This window comes from Mytilus trossulus, chromosome 2, assembly GCF_036588685.1.
Source record: "Mytilus trossulus isolate FHL-02 chromosome 2, PNRI_Mtr1.1.1.hap1, whole genome shotgun sequence".
Taxonomy (NCBI): domain Eukaryota; kingdom Metazoa; phylum Mollusca; class Bivalvia; order Mytilida; family Mytilidae; genus Mytilus; species Mytilus trossulus.
Genome location: NC_086374.1, coordinates 99,981,640 through 100,004,958, shown reverse-complemented (window position 1 = coordinate 100,004,958; position 23,319 = coordinate 99,981,640). Strand labels below are relative to the sequence as shown.

The 23,319-nt window shown below is 32.9% G+C and overlaps 1 protein-coding gene across 2 annotated transcripts in view; it reads right to left on the bottom strand.

Moving 5' to 3' along the window:
* Positions 1 to 301: 301 nt before the first annotated feature.
* LOC134708537 (uncharacterized) overlaps positions 302 to 23,319 on the bottom strand; it is a 30,697-nt gene continuing 7,679 nt past the window's right edge. Inside the window, exons 5-20 of one of the 2 annotated variants that reach the window (XM_063569164.1) lie at positions 22,603 to 22,685; positions 18,714 to 18,801; positions 17,623 to 17,797; positions 16,384 to 16,559; positions 15,856 to 16,008; positions 15,474 to 15,533; positions 14,789 to 14,986; positions 12,128 to 12,226; positions 10,784 to 11,038; positions 9,499 to 10,038; positions 7,521 to 7,627; positions 5,329 to 6,588; positions 4,324 to 4,357; positions 3,346 to 3,623; positions 1,979 to 2,006; positions 302 to 1,310 (exon numbers count right to left, since the gene is read on the bottom strand). In XM_063569164.1, the coding sequence (XP_063425234.1) occupies positions 1,027 to 1,310; positions 1,979 to 2,006; positions 3,346 to 3,623; positions 4,324 to 4,357; positions 5,329 to 6,588; positions 7,521 to 7,627; positions 9,499 to 10,038; positions 10,784 to 11,038; positions 12,128 to 12,226; positions 14,789 to 14,986; positions 15,474 to 15,533; positions 15,856 to 16,008; positions 16,384 to 16,559; positions 17,623 to 17,797; positions 18,714 to 18,801; positions 22,603 to 22,685 (3,818 nt within the window). In that variant the 3' untranslated portion in view covers positions 302 to 1,026. Of the gene's footprint in view, positions 1,387 to 1,978; positions 2,007 to 3,345; positions 3,624 to 4,323; positions 4,358 to 5,328; positions 6,589 to 7,520; positions 7,628 to 9,498; positions 10,039 to 10,783; positions 11,039 to 12,127; positions 12,227 to 14,788; positions 14,987 to 15,473; positions 15,534 to 15,855; positions 16,009 to 16,383; positions 16,560 to 17,622; positions 17,798 to 18,713; positions 18,802 to 22,602; positions 22,686 to 23,319 lie in introns of both variants that reach the window. The other variant, XM_063569165.1, reaches the window with a different exon arrangement.

Below are 23,319 nucleotides of genomic sequence, written 5' to 3'. Positions count from 1 at the left end.
ACAGAACAGACATTTCATAAGGTATAATGCATTTATGGTCACCGAAGTGACTGCACCTGCAAGTGCGACCTCCCCGTAGGTCCTCATTTAAGATCTTGCTCTTGGCACACTTAATCTGACATAAGAAAACACTTACCATCACTGTCATAGACCACATCGAGTGTTGTTCAAGGACCAACAGACATAATCGTGAAATATTTTGGATAAGAAACTGAGGGACGTTTTTCCAAGTGGGCATTTAGGAAACATAAACTACCCTTTACTTGTTTCCTGAAACTAAGGCTTCAGTATAGGACTGTCACAGTTTTAATGAATTTATTCATCCTCCCAAACATAAAAATTAAACTTACAGTATATTGATTAGGGATCATTATTATGACGTTCGATATTATGGCTTCAGTTCGACCACCACATGTCAAGATAAGAATCATTTGACATCTTACTGATAGACATATTAGTTATTCGAAATGTTGAATTTTTGTTCATGATTTTACTAAAAAAAATATGGTAACGCTGTACCGTTTTGGAAATAGAAAATTGCTTATAAAATACACATTATATGTCTCCGAATGGACAATAATCATTTCTACTGAAATAAACTTCAAAAAAATATCTGATTCATACATTCAAGATTTCTTTCGGTCCTGTCGCCGAAAGTTCATCAAGTGTTTATCAAAATATTCATTAGTTGTAATAAATGTAATATATTTGTTTTGTATCACTAGTCCGTATTCTCTCGTTATTTAGAGATTATCGTTAAGATGACCAATGATAATCTGTTTATCGCTATTTTACCTCTGGCGACGTTGTCAATTTCAATGTCAATTTCGTTAGCAACTCCACGTGACTTCCTTAGTTTCTAGCGATAATTTTTCCATCTCAAGCTAGAAAAATGATATGAAATTTATCACAAAAAATGACCAAAGGAAAAATGCACAAAATAGCGATAATATATCTTATCACAATTTGATAAGATTCTGTCAGTCTAAGCGAGAACGGTTTAACGGAAATCTTGATTTATAACTTTTAAAAATTAATGTAGTCTACACAAGCGGCTTTATATATTCTATATAATGCTTTGATTAACGATCTCACTGAAGGATTAAATTGATCAGATGCCCTCCATCGAGTCAAAATTTCACGCGTCTGCTCTAAGGGTTTGTTTTTGAGTTGATTTTGGATATTCTCAATTTGTGGTACGTCTAATCCAAGTTCAACACCAAGTTGGAGGGAGCTGTTGCCAATGTAGTCTGAAACGGCTTTTAACGATTGTATAGTAGGTTCAACATCAAGAATGTTTTCAGAGAAATCTGAAATTCAATTATGTCATGTTCTTTATGGTAGAATATTACATATCTCTGTTATCATACTGTTATCTTCCTAAATCTTCAAAGAAGAATAATACACTTAAGAAGTGGTGTCTTTATTTGATAAAAAAAGAAAGAAAAGGAAAAAAATAGCATGCAAATATCACATGAAACAAAGTATTATTAAATACTATAGCTTCAATTTATCCCCGTAAAGATCAAATGAACCAATTAAAGTGAAATAATCAGTTACTATTATAGTTATTAGGAAATTTTGTAAAAACACAAACTATACTTGAACTTATTGCATCATTGCATTTTAAAACATGCACACATCTTGCATGTTTTAAGAGGTAATATAAAATGAATGTGACCTACCAAATTATACTATTTACCGGATTTGTAATCACATAAGCAACACGAGGGGTGCTTCATGTTGAGCAGGATCTACTTACCCTTCTGGAGCACCTGAGATCACCCCTAGTTTTTGGTGGGGTTCGTGTTGTTTATTCTTTAGTTTTCTATGTTGTGTCATGTGTACTATTGTTTTTCTGTTTGTCTTTTTAATTTTTAGCCATGACGTTGTCAGTTTGTTTTAGATTTATGAGTTTGACTGTCCCTTTGGTATCTTTCGTTCCTCTTTTAGAACAAATTATTCATTTTCTACTTACCACAATTAATGCATACATCCCGAAAAACCTTTAAAAAATAGCAATTAAATCAATAAAGAAGAACTGAAATAATGTTACGACAAATTCAAACTTTATAACCTTGCATTCATGTTTAAAATTAAATACTTAGTGAAAAAATGTCAATGTCGTAAAAGTATATTTCTCTCCGGTTATTCATCTACTTCCTCCGCCAATTAATCAAATTAAATCTTATACGTTCACACATACGTTAGTTACAATTCGAGAATATAACATCACTTATAATTTTCATGCGTCCTAAACACTTTTTTTTTATTTACCTTCATTAGTACCGGTCAAAGCCGAATATTTCAAAGCCAATGATGTAAAGGAACTGAAACGCTTGAAGAGCTATACGACCAAAATGGACATTAACACGGTAGCCATATTAATATAAGACCAATTTCGCCTGTAACTATCTATTTGAAGAATGATATCTTAATAATTTCAATTCTACCCATAAGGATGTCAATTTGTATATAAAATGTATATTAAGCCATATATCATAATTGACTATAGTTTAAGATCCTTATAAAAGACATATGTATTAAACATATTGTATGGAAAACATAAATTTTAATGAGCTTGCAAAATATAATTTTTCTTCAGACAATAGTAGCCTTTACCAGAATCAGTCTTTGAAAACTTTTCAAACGATTTTGGAAAAGTAGGGAAAACTCTTTTTTCTTTGGAGGCTGTCTATTTTCTAGGGAGGAAGCCGGAGTGATCGGAAAAAACTTATTACCTTCGACAAGGAAACTTGCATCCTATGTTGTTTAGAATTTTAGTCGAATGCACCTTACTTATGATCGGTTCAAATTTTTAACATCAGTTGTGCATGTTATTGATACAGTAGATGATCAACTTAGACCATCAGACAGAGCAACTTAATTAGAACTGTTCTGATCTCAACTTGCTTTTTGCTATAAACTTCTTATCACTTATACAAAGTTTTCACTATATGTACACAAGGAAATCCCTTAATTGCTATTATTATTCTGGGAAAATGAGGGCACAAGAATTAAATGAGTATTGAAACAAAAGGAAAAATACACCTATACTTTAATATACTAATGGAACAAGTTAACAATGTTACGTCCATAAAACGATCAACTCTTATCATTGGAAGTTTGAGCAATCTAATGTTACAAAAACCACTGATATTGTGATGATTAGCAGTAATCAGTAAAGTTAGTATATAAGCAGACCATAATGATGTAAAAGTCGCAGTTAAAACACTTTTTTATTATTATTTCGTAAATCAACTGCTGCATAGTATTAAATATTTTGACTCATGGTCAAACTATTTGGATCACATGTATGTTTAGTATTTTCTACTACAATCATACCTGGCAGATATAGTGTATGCTTGTATTACATTTCTTCAGTCCCTGTACCAAATCCCTAATGCATGCTGTCTTATGCTTTTGTTTCCATTTCCATAAAGCCATAAACTTGATGTTATCAATATTATCATGTTGAAATTGGTATTCCAAATCTTCCCAAGTATGGACCTTCATACCAAGACTGATAGCCAGTTCTCGACAGGTGTTAATGTTAAGCTCTGTGACAAGTCGTCTTAGAAGTTGATCACTTGGGTACTGTTCAATTTCCAATTTTCCTGGACCTGTAGCATAAATATCTGTAATTTTCGTTTAAAATTTCAAATTTATAGAACAGGTGCTGCAGTTAATGATATCTGAGTTCCTTGAACTTTATTTAAGTAGCGGTCTTTTCAAAAACAGTTCTGAGTTCTGTTTTTAAATCTCAATTACCCATAAACAACAGTGACACATAAAAAAGCTAGAATGCAGAAATTTAGAATTAATGCATTGTTGCACCTGTACGAAGCTCTAGATTTTGTTTGTGAAGTGTTGGTTTAATCTTAATTTTGGTTCATTTGTATCGGAGATTATTTTATCGTCTATTTCACTGAACTAGTATACATTTTTGTTAAGAGCCCGCCTCCGGGAACGGGATTTTCTTGCTATATTGAAGACCCTTTGGTAGCCTTGAGCAGCGTTCTTCTCTTTGGTAAGGTTGTTAAAAGATAGATTTTATCTGATTGGCAATGTTATGTGTGCTTAATTTTCGTTTGACGTTTTTTAAGGTAAGCTGTTTCCATGTGGAAATGCTAAGCCATTTTCATTTAGAATATATATATATATTTATATTTTTGAGAATAGATTATAGTTTATAGAACTTAAGTAATACAATTACATGTAAGTAATACAATTACATGTATGATGTTAACAAAGTTGTATGTCGTCAGTTTACTTCTATATTTTGAATACATATATAAGTAACTTTGAAAACTTTATACATACCAGAACATGTGTCTGAGCAACTTTCTGCATGTTTCTATGTGATAAATAATATGTATAAAGAATGAAAGATAAGAAATTAAGTTTTCATTTTATTTAATTACAAAAAAAAATAAACCAATATCCAAATGTAAACAAGAATGTGTCCAAAGTACACAGATGCCCCCACTTGCACTATCATTTTATATGTTCAGTAGACCATGAAATTGAGGTCAATTTGGCATTAAAATTAGAAAGATCATATCATAAGATACATGTGTACTAAGTTTCAAGTGGATTGGACTTCAACTTCATCAAAAACTACCTTGACCAAAAACTTTAACCAAAACTTTAACCTGAGCTTCGCACTAACTTTTTTCTTTGTTCATTTGACCGTGATATTAGGGTCAAAACTTTAATTTGGCATTAAAATTAGAAAGATCATACCATAGAGAACATGTGTAAAAAGCGCCAAGTTGATTGGACTTCTACTTCATCAAAAACTACCTTGACCAAAAACTTTAACATGAAGCGGGACTAACGGACGGACGAATGGACGGTACGACGAACAGACGGAAGGACGGACAGACCAGAAAACATAATGCCCCTCTACTATCGTAGGTGGGGCATAAAAAGAGTAAAACAATAAATATATTTCAATCAATTAATTCACATCTGACAGAAATAAAGAAGATGATAGAATAGTTAAAGTTATGGGAGGTATCGACTAGTTAAAAGTAAACAGTAATCAAATTTATTTACTACTTTACATATGAAAATAAAACAAAGAGTAAAACAATAAACAGCTATTATGTGATAATCGCATGTATGTTTAACAATTTTAACAATTACGTCACATTACATGATTTGTTATTATTCATTATTCTTCTGTTTATCTTTCACTATAAGAGACTCAAGTTATACGATTTTTGAAAAAGCAACAAAAATAATTTAAAGTATCTATTTTCACGTCAGCTTCACTGTTAAAAACGTTTTATATTATCTTAATTACTTTTTTCTTATTCATACCTTGTCGGCATACCAATAACGCAAGTACCGAACATCATTCTCTGTTCTGTGCTGTTGACATTCCCATGTTACTTTTATTGCTGACGGCATCTTCCGATGATGGAGGTAACACATTGATGATTGACAAAATACACCAAATTCAATTTCAAACGGCATTGTCGTGTTAAGTCCTTTATTGGTAATACTATCTGTTGAAAGGGAAGAGTAAAATTCTGAAATTCTAAAGATGGCAGCAGTAAGACATTCCTGGATAGAAGATGCCAGTGTTGGGACTATTCTTTTTTTATTGTCACGATGTACTAAAGATACGACCACCCTCTTGTCTTTGACTTGGACAGCAACGTCGTGATCAGCATCGATCTCAACTACTGTAAGATCACAAAACATCATACGTGTTCCATTATTAATCTTTACATCCCACATAGTTAAAATCGAACCTAAAAACCTATATGATAATGCTGGCGGAATGACATCATCCACGAATGTATAGGCAAGAACTATACTGTTATTGTCATTGCAGTACGTTGCTATGTAGTTGGTGTTGTCGGGGTTTGTAATCATACAAGGAACAAGATAGAAGGAAACGGTGCGAAAGGGTAACGGGAGATTTTCCAGATCTGTACGTGGTGATACAATAATATCAAGGTGGATTAAAATATCTAACATAAACTCTTTGAACGGATGGATATGGCTGAATTCATCTTGCTCCCATTTTGAATAAATGGTTTTCTTTTCTATTATACCCTCATTTCTCAAACGCTGAAATGACTCCGTACATGATTCTCCTCTTTGCCAAAACTGTTGATCAGTAACAATGGAACGCAGAATCTCGATCAAGTAAACAGGATTTAAAATGATAAAATTTCTAAGGTTCATTTCATCAAAATATATAAGTTTTCCCAACGAATGTTGAATTTTCAGAAAACCCTCCAGTTGATTCGGAGTCAAAGTGAAAGTCTTGTTTTCATCATTCAGTTTTTCTAACTGGGATCTTGAGATAATGTTGTTACCGTTTTCAACTTCCTGTAAAAGTTCTAACTCCAAAGGAACCCAGGCCGTAGGCATGTCTTCTCCCCATCGTGGATGGTCAATTGCTCTCTGTATTAACAGTTGTTTAAGAAGTGTAATCTCTTTGTCTGAACTGTCTCTAGCATCGATGAATAAAAGATTCTTATATTCTAAATGGCCGTATCCAGAATGATGTTCAAATAATTTATGGATTGATCTTATAAGATATTGTCGTTGTTGCTCCACTTCATTCTTAAATAGAAAGTGAAAGCAGTTTAAATCTGCTTCAGTAAAAAATCCGGTACGGAAACCATAGAAATTCGTATAATAGTATACGAATTTTTATGGTTCCCGTATCGGACAACCTTTAACTCTAGCTTTTTCATTTGTATGATGTCATTGTTTTGAAATGACTTAAATGCGCCAAACACATTAATAAAATTTCGCGGAATTTTTTTTATTTTTATTTTTTTTTATTTCTCTGAGCTTTTGTGGTGTAAATATTTTTATTATGCATCCGAATACAAGTTCTTTTATCTTTTTTAATTGCAATCTTTAAAACAATAAAATCGGCAAGACGCTTGCAAATAGGTTCTTATACAAGTGGAATTAGGTGGAAGGTGTGTTGCATTATTATATATAATTCTGATTCTGCGCTAAGTATGTATATACCGGGAATTTTATCACGGTGATGTTTGCAAAGCAAAAGAAGCACGTCATATTAGAAAATTCATTAGTTTGATGCTGGCTTTATTGCTGTATGCGATACGGATATAGTTTAGAGCAAATTATGGGACAGGCATTGCTACACTTTTGGAGCATCTGCGTCACTCATGTATGACCAACTTTACCACTTGGAACTCTTGGTTCAATAACGTCCTTGTAAACAACTAGCTTTTATGTAGGTGGCGTCAGTCATCATTAATTACTTAATTGTAACATTTCTCTTGTAAATTATCCTATATTTTACTGATCTGAATGAAAATAGTTAAAGTAAAACAATTCGCCTTTTCAGAATCTAATGCTTTCTGGAAATATTTTCAAAAATGTACACCGAAACGTCGTGATTGGTTAAAAACGTCCAAAACAATGGAAATTCAACCAATGTAGAGACGTTATTTTCATTTTGGTGTACGAACAATGCAATTACCCATAGTCCTATAGATTCTAAAAAGGCCAATTACCTTGGGAATCAGATCTTTATGTGTAGCCACAAATAAAATTCGCGGGAAACATTCCTTTACTCGTCTGCAGAAGGTCAATATAGAATTCACCCAATGTTTGAGGTACACTGAAATGAAAATATCATAATTATGCCGATATGACATAATCGTTTACATCATTCTTTTATATACACAATATAGCATATATATATAGTATCATATAGATAAATTCTCTACTGCTTTGACCTATGTTTTTGAGGATTGATTTAACTGATTTTTCTATTTTCCTTAAGCATTTTTGCAATTTATGATTTCTAGAGACGTATATTTTCTTGCTATTTTATTTTCCTCGCATCCATATGAATTAATCAACTTGCAGTCTATCACAAAAAAAATTAAAAAAACACATAAATTTCATAGTGACGCCACAAAATGAGTTAAATGCAAAATACCATATTCTTACATGTATATAGTAATAATTGAATTAAGTCCAAAATTGTTATTATTCTGCCCGATTATTTGAATTTGCCCTCCGAATTTACCAGCTTTAGTGTGACGTCTTTTTTACCCATTAATTTTACAAGCGCAATATGGTAGCAATGTTAAATAACATTTAAGTTTGCTTATGAAATATTTTTCCTTTTCTCTTTTGTAATGGTATTCGAGACGAAAATCAAGTATGTAGACATTTTCACATTAAGATATATATTGTCTGTAATCCATTTTGATACAACTGATAATTTACCGAGTGAATAAAGATCAAATGGTTATTTGAACTCTACCAAATTGGTTTTCATCAAATGAATTATGTATAGATTCAAATGCGACTATCATCAACAACTTTGATCCTTGAAGAGGGGTGTAAAAGATGGACGAAAGATACCAAAGGGACAGTCAAACTCATAATTCTAAAACAAACTGACAACGCCATGGCTAAAAATGAAAAAGACAAAAAGACAAACAATACTACACATGACACAACATAGAAAACTAAAGAATAAACAAAACGAACCCCACCAAAAACTAGGGGTGATCTCAGTTGCTCCGGAAGGGTAAGCCAATCCTGCTCCACATGTGGCACCCGTCTTGTTGCTTATATGATTACAAATCCGGTAAATTGTAGTATAATTCGGTAGGTCACATTCATGAAAAGGAAGGGGATTGTAGTTTCGACGTAAGGAACATATCCGATATCATCTTTGAAACGGTTATTCCATAACGGTCAACCAACTCGTGATGGCGTCCGTAAAATATACGAAGGGAAGATGTCAACTTCACCATTTTGAATATTGGTTTAATAGCTTCCTTGTGAGCAGCAACCATCTATCAAGAAAATCATGATAGGAAATGCAAGCACGGGAATATCGTATCAATTGGGAGATATATACCCCGTATGCAGGTGCTGCTGGAATGTTGCTACTAAGAATGGAAAGTTCACAATTGGAAAGCTGAAATCATCTCTTTTGTCGTAAAGTTATGTTTTCAATCGACCCTCATTGTCAATTTCTAGATGTAAGTCAAGATATGAAGTCTATTTGACTGTATCTGTAGTATCTCTTTATCTGTAATTCAATGGGATAGATCCGTTCCACATAGTTACCTAATTTTGAATTATTTAGTGAAAGAACATCATCTATATAGCGGAAAGTACAGTTAAAGGATATTGCTAACTTTTTATCTTTCTTCCTAAGAAGTTCCTGTATGAAGTCAGCCTCATAGTAATAAAGAAATAAGTCGGCTAGTAGAGGGGCACAGTTTGTTCCCATTGGAATGCCGACAGTCTGTTGAAAAACACGTCCTCCGAACGGAGGGGATCTGCACGGAAGAACGCGAAATAAAATTGCCATTTCACGATGAACAACAATAATCTATTTCACGAAACACGGTAAATAACGAACCTTTTTCACGGTCGCACGAGAAATGAAAATGACAAAACACGTTGCACGAAAATAAACCTTTACCACCGTCTTTGCAAAAAAGGTAAAACAATGAAGTTTACCTGCAATGGTCGGTTGGCCATAGTGACCAGGTAGAAATGACAAATCAGACATGTGCTGGTGCATATTTTGACTTCCATTAAACATTAGCACAAAGATTCCCCGGCTTGTGATAAACAACTGATGTGTCATATAGTAATCCTTCTGTCCACCAAAGTCCCAAATGTCTATAGGAACGATTTTCATTTTGTATCTCCCAACTCTAGCAACATCGACAACTAACTCCCGAATCTTTTCATTAGACATTGCCTCTATAATGTTTCCCAAAACACCTTCTTGCATATGACTCAAATTTTCGGAAAATGTGTTCAGCTTACTCTCTTTTTCAATCTGTGAAATTTCTCTGTCAAAGAACTCATGTAAATTGTCATTAGTGCCAGGCGTAACATTAATTGTGTCTGTATTCACCGCGTTTTCTGTGTTCGACTCTATTGAGCCAGTTTGTACAGGTAATTCAAACGGTTCTTCAATTTGAGGATTCTGGTCTTCTTGGCATGACAAAGACATCAACATAGAAGATATGACTGTTTTTATCGCACTTCCTTAAAAAAGAATACTTATGATTTATATTATGATTCGTAATTAAAATCACAATAATACTTCTACATCGTTCATCGAAATATTGGTTGACTTTTTTATTTACAGAATATAGTCAATTTTTATTATTCCTGTTATTAAATACATTAAACAGTTGAGTGCCATTCCAAATAGTTCAGTTATAACTTTAATCAACTCTTATGTGCCTTATAAATTTAATACGATACGATTTAAAGTGTTATAATTCGATTAATTGATTATTAAAAGAGTGTCAGCAAATGATATAAATTCAATTCAAATACTAAAGTGAAAGTAAAGTTCTTAATCTTTTGTGCATTAGTGAACAAGCGCTTCAGGGAGGTCCAGGTTGTGACTCTTGACTTGAGTGTACATGCTTAATTTATGATCTTTTGTCTAAAGACAACTAAATTAAATAGGGTGTTTGCTCTTAGTTACATTAAATAAAATTCTGAAATAAGAGCAAAATAACCTTCAATGATATTTATTAAGAAATGGCATTTATTTTACAGCATTAAACACTCTGGGATTTTGACAATACTGCCCCTTTAAAATGTTTACTGAAAAAAATCTAGTCCACGGTCACGATACAAAAAATGAATTACTTTTATTTACATAGTCTTTAGCAAATTCTTGAATTTCAGTGATCAAGTTTAAAATAAAATTGTATGGCTATCAGGAAAAAAATCTTATCATGACAGTCGGATAGCAAGCTAACACCTTGCCTGATACCTTTTGGTAAACAAATCCACTTCTGCTGATCGATTTCCATTCCTGCTAATCCTATGTAAAGCCATATTCCATCTGTTGATTGTCTGACTTCAGGTACTGGGTCTCCAACAAGCACTTTAGCTAATGTCGTCTTACCAATTTTATAATTTCCTACCAAATAAACACGGTTCCAATAGCATTTGTAGCTTCCCTTCTTCATAATTTCCTCAAATCCCTGAACTGTCTCAAATCCTAAGTTTTTAATTTCTGACATCACTGAAATAGAATTAGTTCATCTCAACACATATGCTGTAATTTTTAAATACCGATATATCAAAAGATTTTAAATTCTACATATTATTGACGCAAAAATGTATATTCTATTTGCAATTGTTTTAGGTTCTTTCTTGGTATATAGCTCTTTATCTGTTTCGGTTCTTATAAACGCTTGACTTTCAAATATTCAGCTTCGAACGCCTCCTCCGGCACAGAGTTCATATCTGTTCCATACATGCTCCGCAATACTACACTTGATATGAGTGTAGTGTTACGAAGTATTGAATGGAACGGGTATGATCTCTGCGCCGGAAATTGCTTTGAGCGTTCCTGAAAACGATAAATCCATAACACTTTTCGGACGAATGCAATTTATAACGTGTTGTTTTCATTCTTTAAATATGCATTAAAGATCTTTGATACCTGTTTGAGCACCAAACATCTTTTCACAGAATAAAACTATTACGTAATCATGTAACATAAGTACAACAATTCGAATATAAGGTAGATGAATATATTAATACAACTATGAGAGAGGCGAAAGATACCAACTGAACTATAAAACTAGACAAATATATACTCACAGCCCCATGGCCGAATAAAAGAAAAAGACTTAAAGACAACAGTACACAAAACACAACATAGAAGAATAAAGACAACAACACGAACTCAACTTAAAACTGAGGGTGACCTCAGATCATCTGGAATGGTAAGCAGGTCCTCAGCCTCATGTGGCTGTTATTGAAATGCTCAAATAAGTACATTCTGGTTGATAAGTCTAATTCGGAAGGTGACATTCATAAAATGCTTCATTTCCTCAAATATAAAACTATATTCATCCAAATACGGATGATCTGATAGATGTAGTTGTTATATTATGAGTCCAATCTTCATGATTAAAATTGAGAATTGATACAAAAGGTGTGTCAAAGAGACAACAACCCGTCCAAAGACCATAAATCAGTCCAAGGCTGTTTATATTAAGCAAATATATGTTTCCCTTATATACAAACTACTTTTGGTATTCTTGTGTTTACTTTTCACCAATAAATAAATATAAATGTATAATTGTATTTGTGCTTATTTTACCATCGCTCATATCGTCCTGTGATGCTGTGATGTATCTTTCGCATTTTACTTGACATCCTTCAATTTCTGTAGGGCCCATCAACATGAATGATTCAGCAGCTAACAACAAAAAATAGAAGTAATAAAGTAGACAAAAAAATATAAGTGTAAAATCAGCTTAAAAGATTAAAATATTTGACGAAATAGATAGATAATCAGACAAATTGATGTGAAATTATAAAAACCTCGATATAAAATATAACTCGAAACATAAGCTTACTATAAAATTTCCTTTCTTTACATGCCATACTATTGAGCTCAGGTTCCTAAACCTTGGATTGTATTTTTTAAGGTTGAAAAAAATCGTTAGATTTGTAATTTTTCATCTGTATTTCTAGTAATCTGCAACTGAATTTTATTTTTTGCTAAGCTTATTTCCTAAAATGTACCTAGCTCTGTAGATATGCTTGATAGTAGACCTTTTCAACAAATGTCTAGGAAAGGAGAATGTTCGGCTTCATGTTTGACATTTTGATTATATTTTTTTTCTTCACTGAATTGAAATATCACAATATGAGAAAAGGGCAAGCACTAAAAATGGACATGGCACGAATAAAGCTTAACATCACATAATGTACCATCTTAAAAATTCAGAGGTACCTCATGTGATCTTAAATATTGTCGGCAAATCAGTACCAAGCCGCGACATCTGAACGGCTCAGACAAAGCAAAGAGATAAATGATATCGTAAACCAAAAAATCTACCGATACAGAATATATCTTTGACCAACATATTCCAGGTTTGGAAAAGACGCATGTAATATGCGACGGTTGAAATAAAAAAAAAACCGCAAGCCTCGACTACGTTACGGACAAGCAGGTGGTCCCGTTGCAACGTCCTATCCAAATGTGACTAAGGAGGGCAGGGGGTCTATGGAATCACTAAAGCATGACTGAAGCAGTCCTCCTCTTAGGCAGTCAATGCCCCCCCCCCCCCCCCCACACACACACAGTAATGACAATTTCAATTTCTGGATCTGCCACTACTATTTGTTATTTTGTTACTATGGGGACGCTAAAATGTAGAGTCATAATACAACATTTCAAAACGAGTTTACGACTGTTGGTATGTGAAGCAAACGTCCATGAAAAAATCGTACTGTTATAGATATTAATAATCATATTACCGAAAATGCAATAGTTTCGAATGTAAATAGATTGACAGATTTGTGTGTGTGTTTTTTTTTTTATAGATATGAAAGTCGGATGCTTTAAAGTTTTTTAACTTATGATAATAAGAATGGAATGAACATGATGAAAGAAAGGAGACAACACAGAAAACACACAAGGGCTATGAGCAAAAGTTCCTTTTTTTCCTTGATAATCGTTATAATCAAATATGTAGTACTCTTTTTATGTTACATGCATGTTATACATGAATGATTTTTATCTTTGATACGAGGTCCTCTTTTTCTCCTGTAAACTGTAGGTGTCAATAGTCGGTATCGAGAGTTGTTGAAAAGGTGTAGTACAAATTATACAACAAATGCAAGCAGTCTCTTCTTTTTGAACCTACAAATATTGATTCCAAATTGCCCTTCATTTGGTATGCTTCAGATTGGGAGGCAAAATATTTAAAATGTTTGAAAACAATAAAACATCAAAACAATATGGACATCATCGTTGAAGAATGTACTTTGACCTATAATGGTTTACCTTTATAAATCGTTACTTCGATGGAGAGTTGTCTCATTTGCACTCATACCACATCTTTGCCTCGGTTGAAGCATTGGTTTTACAATACTAGAGGCTCTAAAGAGCCTGTGTCGCTCACCTTGGTCTATGTGAATATTAAACAAAGGACGCAGATTGATTCATGACAAAATTGTATTTTGGTGATGGTGATGTGTTTGTACATCTTAATTTACTGAACATTCTAGCTGCTTACAATTATCTCTACCTATAATTAACTTGGCCCAGTAATTTCAGAGGAGAAGATTTTTGTAAAACATAACTTAGATTTACGAAAAATGGTTAAAAATTGACTATAAAGGGCAATAACTCCTAAACGGGTCAACTGACCATTTCGGTCATATTGACTTATTTGTAACTCTTACTTTGCTGAACATTATTGCTGTTTACAGTTTATCTCTATCTATAATAATATTCAAGATAATAACCAAAAACCGCAAAATTTCCTTAAAATTACCAATTGAGGGGCAGCAACCCAACAATGGGTTGTCGGATTCATCTCAAAATTTCAGGGTAGATAGATCTTTACCTGATGAACAATTTAATACCGTCAGATTTGCTCTAAATGCTTTGGTTTTTGAGTTATAAGCCAAAAACTGCATTTTCCCCCTATGTTCTATTTTTAGCCATGGCGGCCATCTTGATTGGTTGGGCGGGTCACCAGACACAATTTTCAAACAAAATACCCCAATGATGATTTTGGCCAAGTTTGGTTAAATTTGGCCCAGCAGTTTCAGAGGAGAAGATTTTTGTAAAAGTTAACGACGACGGACGACGACAGACGACGGACGACGGACGACGGACGCAAAGTGATGGGAAAAGCTCACTTGGCCCTTCGGGCCAGGTGAGCTAAAAATACAATAGTTGAATGTAATTAGCGATTTTATAATATTCTTAACAATCTTCCACACTGAACATTAATAAACCAACCTGCATTTGAAATAAAATCAATGAAAGCAGTACTGTTATTATCATCAAACCGTATATGCCCAACACTTGATTTCATATCTTCTGATAAACCTTCTACGTATAACCTTAGGGTCTGCACTGTCATCTGTAGGGGCACGTTTGATATTTTGACAATGTTGGAAATATCATTACCAACCTTTTCATCTGTGAGGTTAGCATCTTTAAAACAATCACACATGATATCAAAAAGAGGAGAGTTGGATAAAACGTCCATGTAATAATTAAGTATTATATCATTTTTCTTAATATTAAGCAGTGAAAAATATCAAATCATTTCATTTCAAATCATGTATTTATTGCATTCATACAATATCTCTCCTTCGTATTATTAATTTGAAATAGTGTCTCTCTTTGGTGTTAGTGAGCATTGAAACAAGTATATCCGGCAAATTAAGTCATTTTAGCATCATATCTTTCTTAGATATGTGATATCATTCACAACTTTGCGGACTTTAAACTAACTTTTTGTGCTGTTTTAAAGTAGTAATCCTGCTTCTTTTATTTACGATATTTTCTATCTGAAATAATGTCATTCTAATTTATCTCAGAATCATTTCAACCATCATATCCTATTTTATCAGGGTTTTTTTGTATATTACATCACGTTCTTTCGAATTTCCGGACAGCCTTTGTTTTTACAACTTACCTTCTAATTCCTTACATATGTCTGTAAAAGTTGGTCTGTCTTCAGGAATCCATTTCCAACCTGATAGATAATTATGTAAAATACTGTAAAATACCAATTATGGACATTGAACACTTGCCATTGCAAGTAAGAATATGGAAAGCTTTGTGCATGAAATTATTGATACGAACTCACATTTTAAATAACCTGTTCAACTGTTGTGCAGATATCTAGTGTCGATCAAACGTCCAGTTTATCAATAAATTTGAAAGGGGAAAAATTTTAAAACATTTTCAAAACTTAGTTTATTTTCACACCTTCTGTTGGAACAAAAAATCTCTATATCAAGAATAGTTATTATTATATTCTTATGTACATTTTTCGACGTTCTAATATATCTTACATTTAAGCATTAATGTATACAAAACCATAGGGCAATGTTGTGGCTTTTGCATTCTGTACCCTTTCTCTAATGTGACGGACATCTCGTTATAGTTTATCCCAGGATACAACGATCTCCCCAAAGACGTGAGTTCCCATAAAACAAAACCATATCCTGAAAAATACAATATTCAAAGTGTTATCAAGTGGAACATTCATTCATTCATTTCCTAGTAACGATGAATTACAGATACGAAATGATATCTAGATATATTTAAAGTAGTAGGGGCTATAATGGGAAATTATGGCCCCGAATTTACAAAATGTAAAAAAATATTTATTTATTTATTTGATTTATTTAATATATAATTAAAAATATTGAATGTATAAGGACAACATGTACTTCCCTAGAGGTATTGGCGTTCATTAAAATCCTCGAAATATAAGATACTACTTTTTTTAACATAAAAACAGTCTCCCTTTTATAATAGACTTGGTTGCCTTATTTATGCACACTATTTCAGTAATTGGAATCAATTATATAACTTACCCCATACATTTGACATGCTGGTCAGAATATTTGATTTTCTAGTTTCAGGTGCCATTGATAGATCAGATGAGAGAATCTTCATTATTTTGTCAGTTACCATTAGCTTCGACATCTCATAGCCACCAACTTTTATAGTATCATCCTCGCTTATTAAACAATGTCTTAAAGAGAGGTTCCTAAATTAAACAAAAAGTTGTTTAAAACTGAATAAGTATTGTAAGGTTTGAAATGTATATAAAATCGTCTGTCTAACATATTAGAAATTATTATGAATTAAGGAATGTATCTCCCTCATGCAAAGCTCTGATTCCTTTCACGGATTTGGCTATACTTTTCGGACCTTTTGGATTATAGCTCTTCATCTTTTATATACGCTTTGGATTTCACATATTTTGGCCACGAGCATCACTGAAGAGGCATGTATTGTCGAAATGCGCATCTGGTGCAAGAATTTTGGTACCGTTAATTTTATTACTACCACTGGGTCGATGCCTCTGCTGGTGGACTATTAGTCCCCGAGGGTATCACCAGCCCAGTAGCCAGTAATTCGGTACTGGAATGAAAATACGGATTTTTTGTGTTATCAAAATTTGCTGTTACAAAGTATTAGAAATTATTATAAATTAAGAAATGTATCTCCCTCATGCAAAGCTCTGATTCCTTTCACGGATTTTGCTATACTTTTCGGACCTTATGGATTATAGCTCTTCATATTTTGGCCACGAGCATCACTGAAGAGACATGTATTGTCGAAATGCGCATCTGGTGCAAGAAAATTGGTACCGTTAATTTTATATATAGATCGAAAGATGTTGTATTGATAAGTTCTGTATCATACATCAAATTCTCTCTTCCATAATAATACTGGCTGATATTTTCTCCTAATTTTACCAACAACAATAGTTTATCTTCATCAAAATGATCCATAATATATCTTTTAGCAAATTTGTTTTTGTATAGAGTATCGATTTATATATCTAAATAGTCACAAGATCTCAATATATATTGTTTAGAATTTTTGTAGGTTTGGAAGTTGTGACAGTTTTGCATTAAATTCATGAAGTTTAAGTGCTGATTGGCTAAGGCAAAATGAAATTTAAAAAAATCAGTTTCAAAATTTGGATATATAGTTACGTGTTATGATCAACTTAAATAGCAAAAATAAACAGATAAACATTCCTTTGGTTTTTAAAACAACATAGGTAACAAAACCGAATTAGTCTTAACCTTGAAACTTACGGATGGTGTATTGATTGTACTTCCAAATAGGTCAACCCAGCTGCAATTTGTCTAGCCATTGACATCATTGAGTTGTGATGTATATCTTCTTGATGGTTTTGTACATAATTGAGTAGATTGCCTTTCGGCATAAACTCTGTTACCACGTACATCGGTGAGTACTCGATGCATAAGCCTACATTTGCATAAAACAAGTAGAAAGTTTACTTTCAGGTTTTCCCTTTAAACGAGTAAGTTCACGAAAGGTTAAAATAGAACAGAAGATTCTGATGGCTTTTTTTTATCAGATTATAATACTACAAATTTCATAAAGAAATATTATGATATTACTAATATAAAAAAAACTTCATTGCGGAACATCATATCAAAATTGCATAGTATTGACTCTGTAAGTATTCATAATTCTAGTTGTAGCGTTAGTTTTTGTCAAACTTTCAATAGTTTTAACATTTTTATAATATTTTATTTGGCTTCAACCCAAGACCCAGAAGATTCTTTTGTCTGATTCAATATCATCATTGGCAACTCTTAGTTATAGGACATTTTGATCCTAGGTTACGGACAAACGCTTTTAGATCTATCACTTTTTTATTATCATTTTTTCAGACATATAATACTGGTGCATGTCATATCAGAATGTTTATCAAGATGAATCAATCTTACTTTATGGATGATCAGCTATATATATGAACAAAATGTACTTTCTCTATTTAAATATATCTTCCAAGTATCTTCAATGAGTTTTTAAAAGAACATTGGAAAATCGCATCAACTCACCGAACGCAGTGACCATAAGGAAGGAGAAGGGATAAACATATCGTTTTGTGCAAATATGAATCAACCGTCATACAATTTCAAAGCATGCATAACGAAAAACGAAATTAATAAACAGCCTGTCGCGCTTTGTAACTTCTCCAATCTTGTAAAATGCTATGCTTGTATTCTTTTATTTTTTATTTCTATAACTAATAAAATGACAATTTTCACTAAAAAAAAAAGTCACATGCAAAGAGATTTTATACGGGCTGCATAACATTCATATAGCCGGAACAAAAACTGATCTTTTGTTTTATCAAGAAGCAAAATATTACCTATAAACTTGACCACGTTAGGATGCTGAATATACACTAGTTTTGTTGCCTCGTCTATTGCATCATCTACTTGCTTTAAATAAAATACCTGAAATGAATTATCTGAAATGAATAATCTGTAATCTTTATGTTATACAACCAACCAAAACACCGTTTTCTTCTACCCAAAGGGTAATACCCTAAGCATTTATTCTCAAATTTGTATGATTTTTGTTTCTAGTGCGTATCATTTTCCTGATTAATTTTATTTTTTAATTTTAGTTTCTTATCGTTTTATTATAAATAAGATCTTCAATCGACAAACAGCGTTTGCCATGCATGGGTTTTTAGGGTTGAGATTCGTTTGAAAAAATGGAGATGACTTAATCTAACTTAAAGGGTTGAAAATCTATTTTAATTTAAACTAAACCATCTCCATTTTCAAAAAGTATTTTGTTCCAAATATATTTTAATTCGTTATAGATTGCTATCTTAAATATTCGAAATTTTGTACGCTATACGCACGTTTCGTCAATTATATGAGTCACGCTTAAATCAAAATAGTTAAATGAAGCAATCATGTAATCAGTAGCCAGGCAAGAGCTTGATCAGATATATGACACCTTCCTACAGATTCCTACTCAGGATTTAGCTATATACAGTCTACAGACAGTTTGTCGTTTATTGTTAGTTAGTACAAACGCTGCATTTGTTTCTAACTTCAGCCTGATTTAACGATGTATTTGTTTCAACTTTTTCAAAAAGTCTGTTTACTAACAACATGGGCATGCGAAAGTTCAAACAGTAAACACTATTCTAACGTTGTACTGTGGATTCATTATTATTCGTCGGATATCAATTTTCGTTGTTTTCATGGGTTAAGGTCAACCACGAATTCAAATGTTCAACGAATACCATATTTTTAATAGGCTTTGTATAGAGAGATTGTCAAAACCACGAAATCAAATGTCTACGAAAATGCAAGATTTTAGCAATCCACGAAAATTGATTCCCACAAAAATAAATGAATCCACAGTATTTGTTTCTACTGTTGTAGCGTTTAGCAAACGATAACAAACGGCACACAACGTTTACAAAGAGTATTTTGTTCCCAGTCTGTGCCAATCATTTCTTATACCTATACAAACCTATTGCAACTAAAATTTTCAATTACAAACACAGGATCTCGATATTGACGACTTCAAGTCTAAACATCCTGATTGCACTTGTGCTAGTTCCCAATTCACATATAATCCTCCTGGCCACGCAATTACCGGTGACCTCAACATTGTTAATAACACTTCTCTACGAAATATGTTATTGAAGGTCCGAAATATCGTGAGCCTAAATCCATTAATTGGAAATACAACTTTAAAATTTTGCTGGATTCAGTCGAGGATTATACCAGGCAATGGGCTAAGCGCGAGAAGGAAGACGTAGACACTCTTTCCGAATGGATTAAGGCAGTGAGGTCGTTGATACAAATCAGAATTAAGAAACTGAATGGGTTCATCAATGCCCATGTTACGTCAATTTTTAAAGACCCAAATGTTGCTAAAACACCTATCTGATCTCCATGATAAATATGTTGTTGTCCCCGCAGAAAAAGCCCCAAATAACATCGTTTTTGTGTCTAAAAGTCATTACATTAACTGCTTGATAAACGAATTAGGTATTGACAATTCACTTGGAAACTCAACATATACCCTCACGACACTTACCAAAGAGGAAACCCTGGATAATCATAGGTCTGTTCTTTGTTCCTTTGGAATTTCAACCAAAAATGAAGAAATGTATCTTCCATCACTTTATTAGATACCTAAACTACATAAGTGTCCTTACAAACAACGGTATATTGCTTGGTCTTCCAAGTGCTCAACGAAACCTCTTTCTAAATTATTAACATCTATTTTATCAGCAATCAAAGACGGGCTTCAAAGTTATTGTGGAACTGTCTATTCTAGAGGTGGCGTGAATCAGATGTGGATACTTTAAAATTCCAAAGATCCTTTAGAGTATATACAATCTCACTCTCTTTCATCTTGTAAAAGTATTAAAACATTTGACTTTTCTACTCTTAACACAAGTATTCCACATTCAAAACTAAAAGAAAAATTGAAAGAGTTGGTATTGCTTTGCTTCATAAAAAAGAATGGTCAACGTAGATACAAGTGTCTTGTCTTAAGAAGGAATAAATCCTACTTTGTAAAGGATCACTCTGATTCAAACAAAAAATTCTCTGAAACTGATATTATCAAGATGCTTGATTTTTTGATTGATAACATATTTGTAAGGTTTGGAAGACGTGTTTTTCGACAGACTTTCGGCATTCCAATGGGAACAAACTGTGCCCCTCTACTTGCCGACTTTTTTCTTTATTATTATGAGGCTGACTTCATGCAGGAACTTCTTAGGAAGAAAGATAAGAAGTTAGAAAAGCAATATCCTTTAACTCTACTTTCCGCTATATAGATGATGTTCTTTCACTAAATAATTCAAAATTTGGTGACTATGTGGAACGCATATATCCCATTGAACTAGAGATAAAGGATACTACAGATACAGTTAAGTCGGCTTCATATCTTGACTTACATCTAGAAATTAACAATGAGGGTCGGTTGAAAAAAAACTTTACGACAAAAGAGATGATTTCAGCTTTCCAATTGTGAACTTTCCATTTCTAAGTAGCAACATTCCAGCAACACCTGCATACGGGGTATATATCTCCCAATTGATACGATATTCCCGTGCTTGCATTTCCTATCATGATTTTCTTGATAGAGGGTTGCTGCTCACAAGGAAGCTATTAAACCAAGAGTTTCAAATGGTGAAGTTGAAATCATCCCTTCGTAAATTTTACGAACGCCATCACGAGTTGGTTGACCGTTATGAAATAACCGTTTTACAAATGATATCGGATATGTTCCTTACGTCGTAACTACAGACCACTTCCCTTTCATGAATATGACCTACCGAATTATACTATTTACCGGATTTGATATCACATAAGCAACACGACGGGTGCCTTATGTGGAGCAGGATCTGCTTACCCTTCCGGAGCACCTGAGATCACCCCTAGTTTTTGGTGGGGTTCGTGTTGTTTATTCTTTGGTTTTCTATGTTGTGTCATGTGTACTATTGTTTGTCTGTTTGTCTTTTTTCATTTTTAGCCATGGCGTTGTCATTTTGTTTTAGATTTATGAAGTTTGACTGTCCCTTTGGTATCTTTCGTCCCTCTTTTACAAAATTTTGATTTGAAAGAAAAGCACAAATATTTTTTTTATATTTTTGTATTATGAGTGCTTTCTTACCAAAGTTTCGTAAACGTTGTGTGTCGTTTGTTATAGGTTGTTAAACGTTACAAAGGTAGAAAGCGTCGTTTATTCGGTGTTAACCAGAACTGTGAAATATACATGCACATGTTGTTTGTAGTTAAACTCATTACGAGGGGAAAATCTTTTCTTTAGAAGATGTGATAGACACAGAGGACATCGCTTATCTATGCATATTTAATTTCATTGTCAGTTCATCGTCTTCATGAATGTATTAAAATCATTTTTATTGGCAAAAAAGAACAACAGAAAGGGGGACAATACCTTAATTTGAGTAATTTTTGAGTTATGATAAGCAAATGCATACCTTTATTTGAAAGGGAAAAACTTGTTTTGATAATTCATTAAATATTGAAATTAGAAGGAAATGCAGCGTTCATGCTAACAAAGAATCAGGCAGGTAAAGTCAAGATTAATTTGCTACTTCAAACAGAAGTGTACTGTAAAATTGCGAAATAATTTAACATTTAAATATTGGTTCAAAATTTTAATGATTGTGATTGAGAGGTTTGGAATCTAAGAACGTCTGCATTCGCTCATAACGCAAAGCATATACTATTATTTTCATATTATCTCACATTAGGTATTCTGACAAATATTCTTCTTTTCGACCTCATATATGTTGCGTCATAAATTTCTCCTAATCGCCCTCCTCCAGAACCTGACAAAAATACAAAGAGAATAAGCTTAGCAATCTACTTCAAATCAGATCGAAACGTCATATGATGTAGAGTCATAATTTAACTCGTTTGTTATACATTTGCGGTTCATTATTTTTAACAGTCATACTTGTACATATCTTCTTGCTAGTTTATATAATTCATGTTCTAATACCACTATCCGCTATTTCACTAAACTGGAATACGCTTGTATAACGCTACACTCAAACTATGAACAAAGTGTAGTAGTCAGCCGACAACCCAGCCGACAACCAGCTTAGTATTTCAAATGATTTTGTCATAAAGTATGAAGAAAGGAAATACATTCAATTTTTTCATAGTTGCTATCACATTGAAAAACTAAAGATGTGCCTTCATCAAGAGAGCCCAAGCCTAACATTTGACAGCTATTTGGCATGAACATACGAAGACATACATTATATTCGGAATCTACATGTCCAAATGGAATATAGTACATAATGTATAACCATCATTGGTTTGTTTATTATGTTAAGTTATTAAAAGGACAGTTTTATCACGTTTCAAGTTCCAAACAATTCATTTGATACCAAAATCATTCAAATATTTTACTTATTTATCAAATTGTAAGTATGCAAAGGACATATTTCCTTTCGA